Below are 13,754 nucleotides of genomic sequence, written 5' to 3'. Positions count from 1 at the left end.
ACATAATCATTTAGTTAAATGTTATGCCAACTGAGCCACACTGGGAGACTACTCAAAAGGTACCACATCATCAGGGCAATCCTCATACTGCTGCAAATTATCATTGCAGATAGCCCAGCAGCATTCCCCAAAGTTCTTTTTTCATGCTCTAACACCAGACCTGCACATTTCACCCTTTTTTCCATATGTGTTTTTTAAGCACCAAAAGCAGCGTTTCAAGACTACTTACAAGATGACAGCTGAACCCAAAGTTTCATGATGTACATTTTCATCTCCATTTTCAAAGAGACCTGCGAGGGGCTATTGTTTAAACACTTAGCTTCCATGTCCTGATATCTCAATCTCCTGATAACTGAACCATTTTAAAATGAAGTAGTGTTGGCTCTTCAAAGTTTGTGTTCATAATCTGTGGCCTCTCTTTTGCCCAAGGCTTGTTCTATCTGATAAGATCCAGCCCCTGGATTCTTTATGTCTTGAGTCTTAAGTGTTGCAGTTTGTTTCCATTTCCAGGTGAAGATAAAGTAGTGGTCTCTCCACCATTTTTCATCCCAGCTTTCTTTCTCTTAGCCTTTTCTTACCTGTAAAAGCCATGGGGCAAATTCAGCAGTTACTAGATTCTGGCAAAGTTGTACTGGTGGGCAGTTAAAGTCAGTGACATTTTCCCATATTCAGTTTATGAAAAAGAGTCAGTTGAGAGAACAGGATTGAATAGGTTTGAAATGTATAATGTGCTGAGGGTGACCTTGGGAAATAGCATACTTGTAGTCTGTAGATTAGACTCTACATCTCATTACAAGAAAGTAAAGAGAACATGTGATTTAATTGCAGTCACGTTTATTTGCAGTTTCTATACACACTTTCTAGGTAATCAAACTTTTCCAACACATTTTTTGAGAGGGGTTCACAATGAAACTGTCACCGTTTTTACTAAAAATAAATACAAGACTTAAAGTGTTGCACAGCTCTAAAATATACAAAGGCTTGGATTTAATGTAAACTTTGAAAACATTTTACAAAAGAAACCATATTTGCAACAATTTAAAAAGTTCATATTTACAAATATTACAAAAATACAAAATGGATGCAAGTCCATAAACCATTGTCTTTTCTGCCAGCATGAACTGGTGCTAGTACCAAAATAGTTACACTGTAACCTTCTTAATTTTGTTTTTTAATTCTTTAAGTCATAACCTACAGTATTTCTCTATCTGCCACCATTGCAGCAAATGCACTCAATCACTGACCTTTGGCAAAAGCAAACATATGCTTTATTTGCTACAACTATCCCATGCCCTCTATGCTGCCACAACAAAAACTAAAACAGAAAAGGGGGAAAAAAAAAGAAAAAAAAAGAAAGAAGAAAAGGGGAAAATGTTATTTTTCAGAACACAGCTGTATAACTTAAGAAATAATTTTCATAACATCCGTGCAAGCAACAGAATAGTAGGTTGAAATGACGGCTCAGCAGTTACCTGATGCATGTACTGCACCCTGTCTCGAGAGGTGAGTGATGTTCCCTTTGCTCTATGGCCTGTCCTCTGCTGCCTTAATGGCATGCTTGCAGTGCTACAGGGCTCCCCGCCATTCATCTTCCTCTGACTTCCACGTTTGTTCTGAACTCCTTTCTTCATAGAGGATTTAGAATCTCTCTGTTTGGGTTTCAATCTGCTAAACAGAAAATTAAGCAAAAGGAGGCTATACTCCAATGGGTTTGTTCTGTGCTTGTTCTGTATGTGAAGTATTGCCTCATCAATCTGGTAAAAAAACCCCATAGTGTACATATATTTATCTAGGGTGTCTATGAAATTATTGATTGGTAAAAAAGAGTGGTATCATCAAAGTCAATTCAGCTGTTTTCTCCTTCCTGTTTTGAATGACTATTTAACTCAGGACTATTAAACATTTTGTAGAAGTGCTCCTGGTAAAATTCTTGTGGAAAACGACTGAAGATGACAAACTAAGCATTTTCTGCCCATTATCTAATCTTTTCTCATACTCTCCAGAAGGTGGTTTGTTATATGCTAAACATACAGTTTCCTTTTAAAATGTTCTCATTCATTCACTTCACTTGTATTCAGATTTATTTTCCTACCTAAGCTACTAATGCGATTAGCCTTTTATTTCCAAAACCTTTCTCCCACTACCTTTTTAAAAACTATTTTAGACGATTTTGCAGCCCTTGAATTGATGGACCATCCCTGATCCCAACACACCTATCACATACACAGTGACTCTACCTCATCAAGTGAATGCAACCAGGCTACACAGGAGGACAGTAGAAAACTGTGAATAATATATGTCTTGTGGTAAGCACTAGAAAAAATCGAATGTGACCCTTCTGGGGAATAACATTTTGGATATGTTAAACTGTTCTGCTTTGCTTTGACTCCTTGAAATTGTAACAGTTTTAGGAAGAACCCTCTTTAAAACATGATCTGCCTTCTTTTAATTACTCTCAGCTTTATGCATTACATGATTAAAAGGAAAAAAACCCAAAAACTGTATTCACACATCCCACCTCCCAGTCCTTTACTTATGCTTAAAGCCAGCTTTTAGCCAATTTCTTAATCACTAAGAATGCTCTTTCTGCCATCCTACTTGACCTGTCCTACTGCACACCCCATTCCTCCTTCACTATTTTCTCTGCACTAACCTTTTCTCTTTTCCTAACCGTATCCTACAGCAACCAATACCAACTGCATCAGTTTTGGATAAAGAGGACTTTGTCCTCTAAGTAGCACATCTCTGTAGATGAGACTACATCAGTGGAAATTGTGGTGGCCCAAAGGAGAATCAGGCCCTGTTGGTTTTATTCTGTTTGAAAATTAAAAGTATAAAGCAACTCATGGGTTCTTGCAGTTTTAAGATGAGAATATTCAAGTAACTTCAAGTAATTCAGCTTTTATCTCCCTGCCTTCATTTGTATCAAAGCAGCTACTTTGATTTGTCTCCTTTCCCACCCCACCCCAGTCACTCACCCTGTTCTGTGTTTCTGGTAAACCCAGACAAGATCCCTACTGTACGTGTCTGGCACAATGAACTGGAGCTTTCCCCTTCCCAGCTCAGCAATGAATATAAATAATGCATACACATACCTATTTCCCAGCTACGTTTTCACAGTGTCATTTTTGTAAATATTTAGGTAGCATGAATCTCATCAGCACAAAGAGAAAGCTTCACTGAAAACTCATTGCAGATATTTACTGATAAATCGAAAGCGCTTCTTGCATGCTTATAATTTATTTGTTTCCTTTACGAACCAGAAACTAATTGTGTTTAAAGATTATAGTTACCAGGTTATGACTGTGTTATGTATCCCAATAGCCTAATAGGAATATGAAAGTTAAGTACTGTTTCCTCTCACATCTGTCCTCTCTGAAGCAATCCCTGCAAGAATAAAGGCCCGGGGTGGGGGGGCTGTGGGATGGGACCCTTTGGGGCTTTGCATCAGACCCACCTCTGTTCTGTCAGAAACACACTCATCTTCCCCACCAATCCTCACGGTAACCCTCCCAGCTTTCCAGTTAGCTTCTTTGGAGCTGCCTTAGAAAGACAAGTGGTCTCTTTAATCCCCTCACAGTCAGCCTTTCCATTTCCTTAACTAAGGTGGAAAATTCCTGCTTTCCACTGCTCAAATGTCATCCTTCAGGCCTGTCACACTGAAAGTGGTTATTGGTGGCCATGTTTTATGTTTGATATGAAAATGGTATTCACAGAATACAGTTATTACAATTGAATTTGTTTGTCTTCTATAAACAAAGTTGTTATGCAGTAAGTCATTTGCCACGTCCACTTTTTGATAATTCTATTTACAAATTTTTATCAAAAATATGATATTTACATATGTTTTGTTAATTTCTTCTAAAGTTTGTTTCAGCTCATTTTAGTGTAGAAAAATACCAATTCTCAAGAGCTTTTTTTTATTTTTTTTCTCCCTAGGGAAGCACTACAGTGAGGGATTTGTTTCTAGATGGGCAGTTTCTGGGAAAAAAACCCACCCAAAGTCACCTTTAACTCTATGGAAAGTGAATAGCCTTGAAATCTACACTGACAATGGAAATGAGAGTGGGATAAACCAAATGAAGCCAAAAGAAAACAGAACAGACATAGCATATCTTCGTCCTTTTAAAAAATGTAATGTAATAAATAGCTACAGCTGTAGTCCTTTTGTTTCCCCAACGTCTTCCAAACGCAAACACATCTAAGCATTGATATTGCCCTGCGATTGTTCTCTTTTTCTTCTTTTTTTTCTTTTTTTTTTTTCATTTTTTTGATTGCTACAGCATTGGCCTTTTATGTTGACATCCTTAAGAGCTCGAGTGGTGTCGGCAGCCCGGCCCTAGCACACACACAGCCTATGTAGAGCTTTGAGAGGAGCGATCGTCGTGGGGGCTGCCGTCCGAGTTCTCGGTCTCCCCCTCGGAGATGGCCTGCATGGGCGTGTTGTACAGCCTGCAGCGCACGCTGTACCGGCTGCTGCTGGCTGCGGGCGGGGCCCGCGACCGCCCCACCCGCGATGACGCCGACATCGGGAAGTTCTTGGAGGAGAACCCTTCCGTGTTGACCCGGGGGGAGCAGGGGGAGAGCGGTGATAATGCATCAGGGCTCGTTGTGGGAGGAGACTCTTCCACGCCTTGAAGGGTGTCGGCCGTCAGCTCTCCAGGAGACTTCGGCAAAATAGGGCTTTTCAGAATTTCTGTGGCAGACATCCTGTAGCTGGAATCAGATCGGCTGCCCTTTTTAAGGAGCAGTAGCTTAAACTCCTCATTGGATGTGTTGGACTTTTTGGCATTCCTGTATATGAGCCCGGGGGACCTCTGACTGCTAATGGGAGTGCCCACATTGCTGGCTGGTGGCATGTTGCTGGTGGGCAGTGTGCTGCTGGTGGGAGGCTGGCTGCTGGTCCCAGATGAAGGTCTCAATCTGTTTCTTACAGAAAGGTCTCCAGAATCCTTTCTCCCAAGAACTTTCCTTTTTGATCTGTAAAAACACAAAGGAAAACTTTTTCATACATTATTTTTATGGTATACTCCTTAGCGCTGTTCTGGAGTTTTACAGATGCTTTCATATTATCCAAAGTTCTCTTAATCCCTCTGTAAAATACTGGAGGCTATCAGTGACTCATGGCACTGAGCTGCAGCGTCCCTCTCAACTTTACCCAGCTCTTCCAAGACAGTGTATGCACAACTGGCTCTTTGTAAAGACAACAATAGATACAGAAACTTAAGTAATAATAATACATGGCATAATCTATTCAGTATCAGAAAACTTCAGTTTCAGTTTTGATCAGAAATTTCAGATGACTACTCTGAAATGGAAGAGATGCCTTGTCATATCCTTCTCCCTGCAATAACTCATTCACCAGAATAGAGCTGGTGGACTGGTAGGCAGAAGACAGGAACCACTGCAGATAGTTTTCTTTCAAGACATGTGTGTTGGTTAGAGAGAACAGCCTGATGTTTTTATCTGTAAAAAACAGATAAAATGCCATGAAGATACTCAGGCTGCACTCCAGGCCATTATAAAGCATGTTTTAAAGCCTCCTTTTAGAAAACTCAACTGAGTTAACTAAAGAACATAGTTTGAGGACAAGACTTAAACACAGAATAACCATCCTGCAGCTATTGTTAGTGGATACCTGTCGAGGAATGCATGTTACCATTTCCCATTTCCACAAGGTTATGTCACCTGTGAATGACTGCAAACAGATCCTCAGTAGTGCGGGGTTTGTTTGGAGACACAAAGACATCCTCAGTGTCAGCCTGTGACTCCTCACTCAGTGGAGACATGATGGACTCATCGCTTGGAGAAGACTCTTAAAAAGGAGAGAAAGCCACATTATCAGTCAGCCTCCACTGCACTTTGCAACAGCACCATCAGTTGGAGGCATCAGCTCCACTCACAGCCGAGTGGGTGATACCACCATACAGCCTCTAATCTAAAAGTCATGTCCATGTTCCATACTGGAGCTCATAAAAGGAGCACTGAACACAGGATCTCTCATTTACAGCATAGTTGTGATAACAGACTCTCCTGTACCCAGGGCCAATGCTCCTCTCTCTTAACTCTTCAGCTGAAATGCACCACAAGGGCGAAAATAAATATTCGAAATACAGTGTGAATACTGTGGAAAAGTGTAAATAGCTTTGGGCTGACTGGCCAGCTAACAGACCTGGGGGTGTCTATGCTTAAACCCACAAAGGGAAGATGATGTGCCACTCGTCTTTGACCCCACCACCATCCTGTCCAAAGCTGCCAGATTGGGTATGACACAGAAAGAATTCCCAACTGACCTTTCAGCGAAGGCTCGTCTGCGCCGCCCACTGTCTCGTCTGCCCTGCTGTCATCAGAGGCACTTTTGGTTGGGATACCTGATGTGATATCGTTTTCCTGCTTGCCGCCCTCTTCGCTGAGTGAATCCACTGCTGCCATCTCTGCTTCGTAGCTGATATTCCCAGGCACATGGTGGCTTACATCGGGTTGGTGCTTTAACTGATAAGTGATGGCCGGTCCCTCAGTCTGAGCTGGGCTTTCATCCACAGGCCCAGCTTCCACCTTCCCCTCGCTGCCTGTGTGGAGCTCTTGCTGAGCCTGTACTTGCTGAAGATCATGCACTGTTTCTGCTCCCTGGACAGGTTTCTTTGTTTCATCATCACCTGTGGGGACAGCTGAGCCCTTCTGAAAGCCATCCATGGGGATGGCACATGTCTGATTCAGAGAACTTTCTGGTAAGTGTTCAGCGGCCAGGTGTGTTTGGTCCTTCCCAGGTTTGATTTCAACAAGACCCATGCTTGCAGAAGTTATAGCTTCTCGCTCACAGCTATTCTGCCCACCAAAAGAGGAGCTTTTCTCTAAAGGTGGCTTTCCAGGGCCTGCTTCTGCTGGGGAAGTGTCAATGTACAGCATCATGGCCTCATCTGTAGAGTACTGGCGTGATACTGGTTTTTTAGCTAAGAGCGGCCTCATTTTGCCTGGAGAGACCTCGGTTGTCACCAGGGTGGTCTCCTGTATGCAGAGCAGGTCTGGGGTACTGCCTTTATGTTTCACTCCTTCAGGTTTGTTGACTGCCCGAAGGTGGACAGATTTGAGAACGGAAGGTGTAATGGCAAGGGCAGAGGGAGGGCTGGGCTGCAGGGCTTCCCCGACTGCGCTCTGCTTGCTGTGGCTAAAGGTATGCAGCTGGTGCCTGTGAGCGAAGGGCTTGCTCAAGACATTGTGAAGAGCACTTAGGTCAAGGTGAGTAGGAGGTATAATTGGAAGTTCGAGGTCTTTGCTCACTGAGGCAGTGCCATCTTTTGAGAGCGGCTGCTGCAGCGATGACTTCCTCTCTGGAACTTTCGGCTTCCTCTTGCTCCCCCCTGGAGACAATGGTCCCGAAAAGAAAGCTGTTGGAAAAGAAGAGGTGGGTGTCTCTGACTGGCTGGAGTACCCACTGGAGGGTGAGGCCAATCCTGCCAACTTCTCCGGGGAGGCCAGCTTAAACTCGTTATCAACAGAGGGGAGGGATGGGGTTGTAGCTCGTGACCCAGACTGAGACGTCTGGGATTCAGAGCTCTCTGGGGACTTGATGCACTCTATGACTGTAGTACCCGTAGCAGTGCTTGAATTGGACAAGGACCTGTAAGGATCGCTAGATTTCAAGTCGTTCAGAAGCCAGAGGTCTGCATAGTGAGGTTGTTCAGCACCTTCATCTTTAAAGGAGGGGATATCGGCGGTGTCAAACGGAGTGTCCTTTAACCCGCCATCACCCTGGTTTGGCCAGGGAAGCTCCTGCTTGGCTGGCAGGTTGGGGCCTTCCACTCGGGAAGGTGTGTTTGAAAACTCAAGAGGCAGTTTCATCTCCCTGGCAGTGTGAGAGACATGCTGCCCAGCACTGATCTTTGGTTCTTTCTTGTCAGGAAGGTCGGTGCTGCCCTCTGATTTTCTCAAAGACGAGCTGCGTTTTGGTGGGGCTGGCTTTGCCTTTGGTTTCTTCAGTGAGATGCACTGCCGTGCCTGCCTCCTGTGGCTCACACACTCCTGCCAGGCACAGTCAGCTAGGCTGGAAGTCATGCTCCCAGTCTGACCACTCTCGGAGCCTGGGGCTGCATAGTTGCAAATATAGCTTTTATTACCCTTCAGACCGCAGTCAAAGTGCATGGAGGTATAGTATCCTTCAGTATCCACAGAAAAGTGTGAGCTAGTGTCTGCCTTGTCAGAGGGGGTCTTTTCAAGGAAGCTGTCATAGGTGGCCATGCTGGTAAAGCTGGGACATCCCAAGCTGTCCGCCTTGGGGCGCTCAGGGCTGAAATCCTGGCGACAGGAGGCGTCATGGTGATGGTGCAGGTAGTTCCACTCACTGTCGCTCGTGTTGCTGTTGTTGGGGTCATCCAGTAAATCCGCCACAGTGGATGTGAAGGAGCTTGCCCTGTGGCCCCTGATCTTGTCTGCATGGTCACCAAACTGCTCTGTGATGAAGACATTGGAGTCCTCGTTGGCGTTGGGAGCAGTATTGAGCGACAGCTCGGAGTCACAGTGTGAAGAGCCTGTTAGCGGAGGTGAGGCAGCAGGAGGAATGGTTTCAGATGTCTGGGAGGGACATGTGGAGCTGCTCCCGCTCCAGTTGCCACTGGAGGATTGGTGGTCATCTTTCTGGTCCATGTGGCTGCTAAGCAGGACTCCTGCTGTTGAGATGGAATGAATTGGGCTCCCAAATGTGTCTGAGTTTGATGAAATTTCACAACTGCCTGAATCGACCATCCTTGACAGCCGTGATCTCCCTCTCTCGCTGATGCTGTGTTCAGGGCTATGCAGGTGCTGAGGACAAGTTAAACCAATGGGCTGGCACTCCTGTGAACCTTGTTTGCTCAAGATCTCCTTCCCCTTTTTCGGGATTCTCTCCTGACCGGCTAGGAAGTGCTCTGCTTCATACCCTGCACTCTTGGTGGTGGCGTCCTGATGGCCCTCGCTGGCCCGGGCGCCCTCGCGAGGAAGGCTGCGCGAGCGGATGCGGTTGCTCACAGCAGCAGCAAAGACCGCGTCCCCGTTGTCTGCCAGCACCAAGATGTTGCCCGTGGAGTGGGAGAGGGAGGCGACAACGCTCTGCCCTCGCTGGGCACGGATCCGCCGCCGGGAGGGAGCAGCTATCAGGATTTCTTCTGTCTGGCACTCCGAGTCCCGGGTCCCCAACCTCCTATTGCTGGAGCCAGCGAATTCTGGGTTTGTGTGCACAATCACATTGCGCTCTCTCGCCACTGGCGACTCGTCTGAATCTAGGACACATGGAAAGCTGGGTGAGTGGGAGAGAGCTCCACATTTCCTGGCAAGAGACAACCCGCAGAGCAACCCAAAAAGCATTATCTGTTGTATTCTTTATTTTTTAATCTTTCTGGCATTGGACCAAATTTAAGTTTTGTATAAAGAATTTATAAGGCAGATCTCCTGCCGGTGAGGTAGAGAAATTTTCCTAGTCCTGCAACATGACTTTTTCAATGTGTTATCATTGTGGAGCTGAGCTTGTTGTGCTAAATATTAACACAAATACTAAGTTTTCAGTTTTTTATGACGATTTCAGATACTTAAAAGTTTTCAGGAGTGGCTGCTGAACAAAACACTCCATAAGCTTCTAAAAATAATTCTGTTTCGCCTACCTGTCTGTTCAGAATTTCCATTATCTGTTTCTTTACTATCAAGAATATTTGCAAGACAAAAGAATCTTTCTTTCATGGGTTCTCTGATTGCTTATTGTCTATGATAAACACATTTCTTCTGCTTCCGATCAAGTTTCATGGCAACTGACCGAAACACCAGAGCCATCTTCAGGTGCAGATGAACATTAAGAAATAACAATTCTGTTAGTTTTGTTTTGAATTTATAAGAATTTCACGCTGAATTTTGCCCCAACAGAGTTGCTCCTAATTTACCCTGACAAAAAGTGAGGTAATTTGGTAGATTTAAGGCAAATATTCTTGATGATAAAGAATAACAGGAAGGAATTGAGGAGTGTGATAAATAAAAGGAAGGTTTAGCAAAGCTCCCGTAGGGTGCCAGCAGCTGTATCTATGGTGAATATTCAACCACTCATCTAAGTTATCCAGCTGTTGTGACAACTCATCATCACTTTGTGGAGTAACATCTGTCAGTTCTTTACCTTAAGCTCCCCTGAGGCAAGAAAAAACTTTCACTTAATCTAGTTACTTTTTATGCACATAACTATGGGTTTATAACAGAAATAAAATGAAAAAGAAAAAAAGAACTGATTAACATTTACACAATAAGCTGAACACGTACATCTATATTACTCAGTAAAGCCCCCAGTCCTTCAAGGCCATATGGAGTAATATAGCTTTTCTTACTGTAGTAAATCAAAAGAACAAAACATATCATTCCTAGACTCCACAAGCATTTACACTTTCAAGGTTTCACTTCTTTGGAAGGCTAACTACCAGCTCTTAGCCCTGCAATTTAAGTTGGTTAGAAAACTATCTATGGAAGATTTGTATTTATACTACACCTATTTCTTGTTGCACTCTTCTGGGGATGCCAGAGATGGTTTTCCTCCTCCTCAACTTTCGTCTCCGCTGTAGTACAGATTGTGAATGAACAAGAGAGCAGCGTATACTAGCCTCTCTGTCAAAACCAACTCCTGCAACCCATAAATAGGTCTCATTAGCCTTTAGAAATAGTAAACAAATTTTCATGGCTGGAACACAGTGGAGGTATGTGAGCTTGGATTAAGCCTGTGAATAAACATAAGGGAGCCCTTATGTAGCTCTTATGTAAATTATATCACAGTATATCACAGTTTTACATCTAATTCCAGCTCCCCCTCAGCAGCCTGGTCTGCCAAAAATAACAGAAGGCATGAAAAGAAAAGGAACAGAAAAAGGAAAGAAAATCAGGAAGGCAAATAGAGAGCTCTTGGTAGCAGGGCATCTTTCTTATAGCTATTTATCCATCTGTCATAGGGACAATGACAGTAACTTGTCTGCAAAGCATTATCTGTTCAGCTGTAGCCTGACTTATTTTAAGCAACTAAGCGTGAAAAAACATTTTAAGGTTATAATGCCATATTGCAGTGGTTGGGCACTTCTAAGGAGACCAATATGCCAAGGGAGCTAACGTTTCAAAAAGGAAGGAGACAGCTAAAATGGGGCCAAGTCATCATGCAAGTTTAGAGAGCATTCTCTGTGACAATGACACATGACTAAGAGTGACATTAACAGGGAGCTGCTGTTTACTTGCATACATCAGGAAGTGGCCTGATTTTCCAATGTGCACAGCACAGAGTGGGAGTCTGCTCAGGTCACACAATCAAGACCCTCGGTTTAGATTTAGAAGCACAAGTTCTTGAATATGTTTATCTATGACCACCTTCATCCAGAATAGGTGAGAATTTACTGGGTTTTTTTATGTTTCCATGGCATTAGCAAAGGCAAGTGTCTTTCACTTTGATTTTACACTGTGTAGTCAAAAAAGAGTTAAAAGGAGGGTGACCAGAAGGCCAGTGCCCATCTGTACCTGCTTTTTGCACAACTGTACAGTTACTTATGCTCTCTAAAGTTGACATGGGACAGGTTGGAAAAAATGTGCCAGGTCCATAAAAACACTAACATAAGGATTGCTGGTACAGTGGTTTGTAATCTTAAGAAAAACGAACAAACTAAAGCAAACAAAAGGGAAAAAAAATCCTGATAAGAAGCTCTATTTTTTTAGCGTATAATTATAGAAAGCATAATTATACACAGACATACACATACATATTACATTACATAACAATGTAAAACATTAAAAAGTAACTTTCTTGTAAAAGTTCTTCTTGAAATATACTACAGTGAAATAGAGGCTTCAGACAGATGTCCTGTAACCACCAATGCCCCTGGAATAAGCAGAGGAAGAACTTTCTTTAATATGGAACAAAAGTGCTGTAAACTCCAACAACAATCATTTTCAGAAAAGTGAACATTTCTCAGGGTTGGGAGAAGCTTAAAAAAACAAAAACAGAGAACTAAAAGCAAACTCTTTGAAACAAAAAAATCAATCAGCATTATTGCTGGTTTTCCAGCAACTGTGAGTTAGCTGAACATGCTCTGTGTGCCAGATGCACGGGGGTCATCTCTGAGAGGAAGGTGGAAGAGGGTATTTCTTCCCCGTGATGCATACAAATTATTCCCATTAGTGCTAATGAGAATGATACACATAAACATCCAGAAGATTACATACCATTCTTGATCTGTAAAACTGATCAGTGGAAATTTGGTTCCAATGTATGGCAGGTGGAGTCTAGGCAAAAATGGCTATTACTGGCAAAGTTAACATTGGTCCCAGACCTAACTCTCCTCTGGCTGCTCTAGGTGACAACAGCCCTGTTAGAAAGCCTGCACTGGTTAGGGTCCTATATTAAAACTAGAAGGAGCATCATTTTATCATCAGCTTTACCTTGTGGAAATATGCCACATTATCTATGACTTTCCACGGGGATTTCCAGGGGCAGTGCCTAACCTATGACCTTGACCAGCTGGCTCCTGACCTGCAGCCCAGAGGGGTGTATGCAGGCAGTTCTGCCACCCAGTTGCCTGTCATCCTGTGGCCAGATGTCCTGGAGAAAAGGACATACCCACTCCTGGCTGCCCTCACCACAGGGAGGCAGAGCTGGTGGCACTGTGCAGTGTCATCTCCTCTGCCAGGACAGAGGGGAACTGGGACTATGTCACTGTCACTGAGAGGATTCATGCAGCTGACAGTGGAGCAGATGGGGACTTGGCACTGTGATGCTGTAAGCCCAAAAGCCTTGGTTGTCAGCTGAAGCTGGACTGTGGGCATACAACCCTCTCCAGAACCATGGTCTTGTCTTGCAGGAAAGTCTGTGTGCCACTGATACACATGGGGACGAACAATGGGAAGTGAGGGGCTGTGACCTTACCCCAACCCCTCAGTTATGGGGAAAGTAGAATTTAATACAAATATTTTCTCTGGAGAAGGAAGGTTAACTGAAAGCCCCCTGCTTTGTTCCTGATTGTTTACATTGAAGTCTATAACTGTGAAAGTTAGCCCACTTTATGCTCTTAAATTAATCAAAACTTGGTATATGAAAATATCATTGAGGAAAACTCAGATCAACTTTATGTTTACCATAGCCCTCTGGAAGGAAAGAAAGAGAAAAAGAGAGAAAAACAGCCTGATTTTTGATTCTGGAAATAAGTAATCTGTCACATTTAATAAGTGATATACCTGCTGCTTCTATAAACAAGTTCTCCTTCAAATAAATCTAGTCAAATATATCCAAATGTTATAGAAATAAAAGAAAATGCCATTACTATACCTTCAGCATAGCTGCATGTAAAGAGATCTCAGAGCGATGGTTTGCATGCTACACATTCATGCCTTGCATGTTTAAAGCACTGCAAATAGTAGCCTACATTCTCTAGTTTCTCTTCTCCTGCTACACATGATAATCATATGATTAATTTTGGTGGCTTTCTGCATTATTTCAGTCAGCTACGTTCAAAAAGTTACTTGGGGTCTTTGTTAATACAGATTGTAGGTTTTATACACAACAAAAGTACATTGTTTATACAGGGAACTAGGGTTACATTACACCATATAACATGACTCTGAAAATATGGGCCAAATTAATCCTAGATGCAGCTTCAGCGACTCCAGCAGCCACGCATAAGGGATGAATTTAGCCCACTGTCTTTCAGAAATTAAATCTTCAAGCTAGGGTCTTTGCCCCCAGACAGCATGATCCCATGACTTCAAATAAATTAAACAAA

The 13,754-nt window shown here is 43.3% G+C and overlaps 1 protein-coding gene across 1 annotated transcript in view; it reads right to left on the bottom strand.

The window, feature by feature from the left end:
• Positions 1-817: 817 nt before the first annotated feature.
• NHS (NHS actin remodeling regulator) overlaps positions 818-13,754 on the bottom strand; it is a 47,491-nt gene continuing 34,554 nt past the window's right edge. Inside the window, exons 6-9 of the mRNA XM_066340550.1 lie at positions 10,493-10,624; positions 6,294-9,251; positions 5,689-5,815; positions 818-4,980 (exon numbers count right to left, since the gene is read on the bottom strand). Coding sequence (XP_066196647.1) covers positions 4,356-4,980; positions 5,689-5,815; positions 6,294-9,251; positions 10,493-10,624 — 3,842 coding nt within the window. The 3' untranslated portion in view covers positions 818-4,355. The remainder of the gene's footprint in view (positions 4,981-5,688; positions 5,816-6,293; positions 9,252-10,492; positions 10,625-13,754) is intronic.

This window comes from Sylvia atricapilla, chromosome 2 (assembly GCF_009819655.1).
Source record: "Sylvia atricapilla isolate bSylAtr1 chromosome 2, bSylAtr1.pri, whole genome shotgun sequence".
Taxonomy (NCBI): domain Eukaryota; kingdom Metazoa; phylum Chordata; class Aves; order Passeriformes; family Sylviidae; genus Sylvia; species Sylvia atricapilla.
This window is presented reverse-complemented; position numbering and strand designations above follow the sequence as displayed.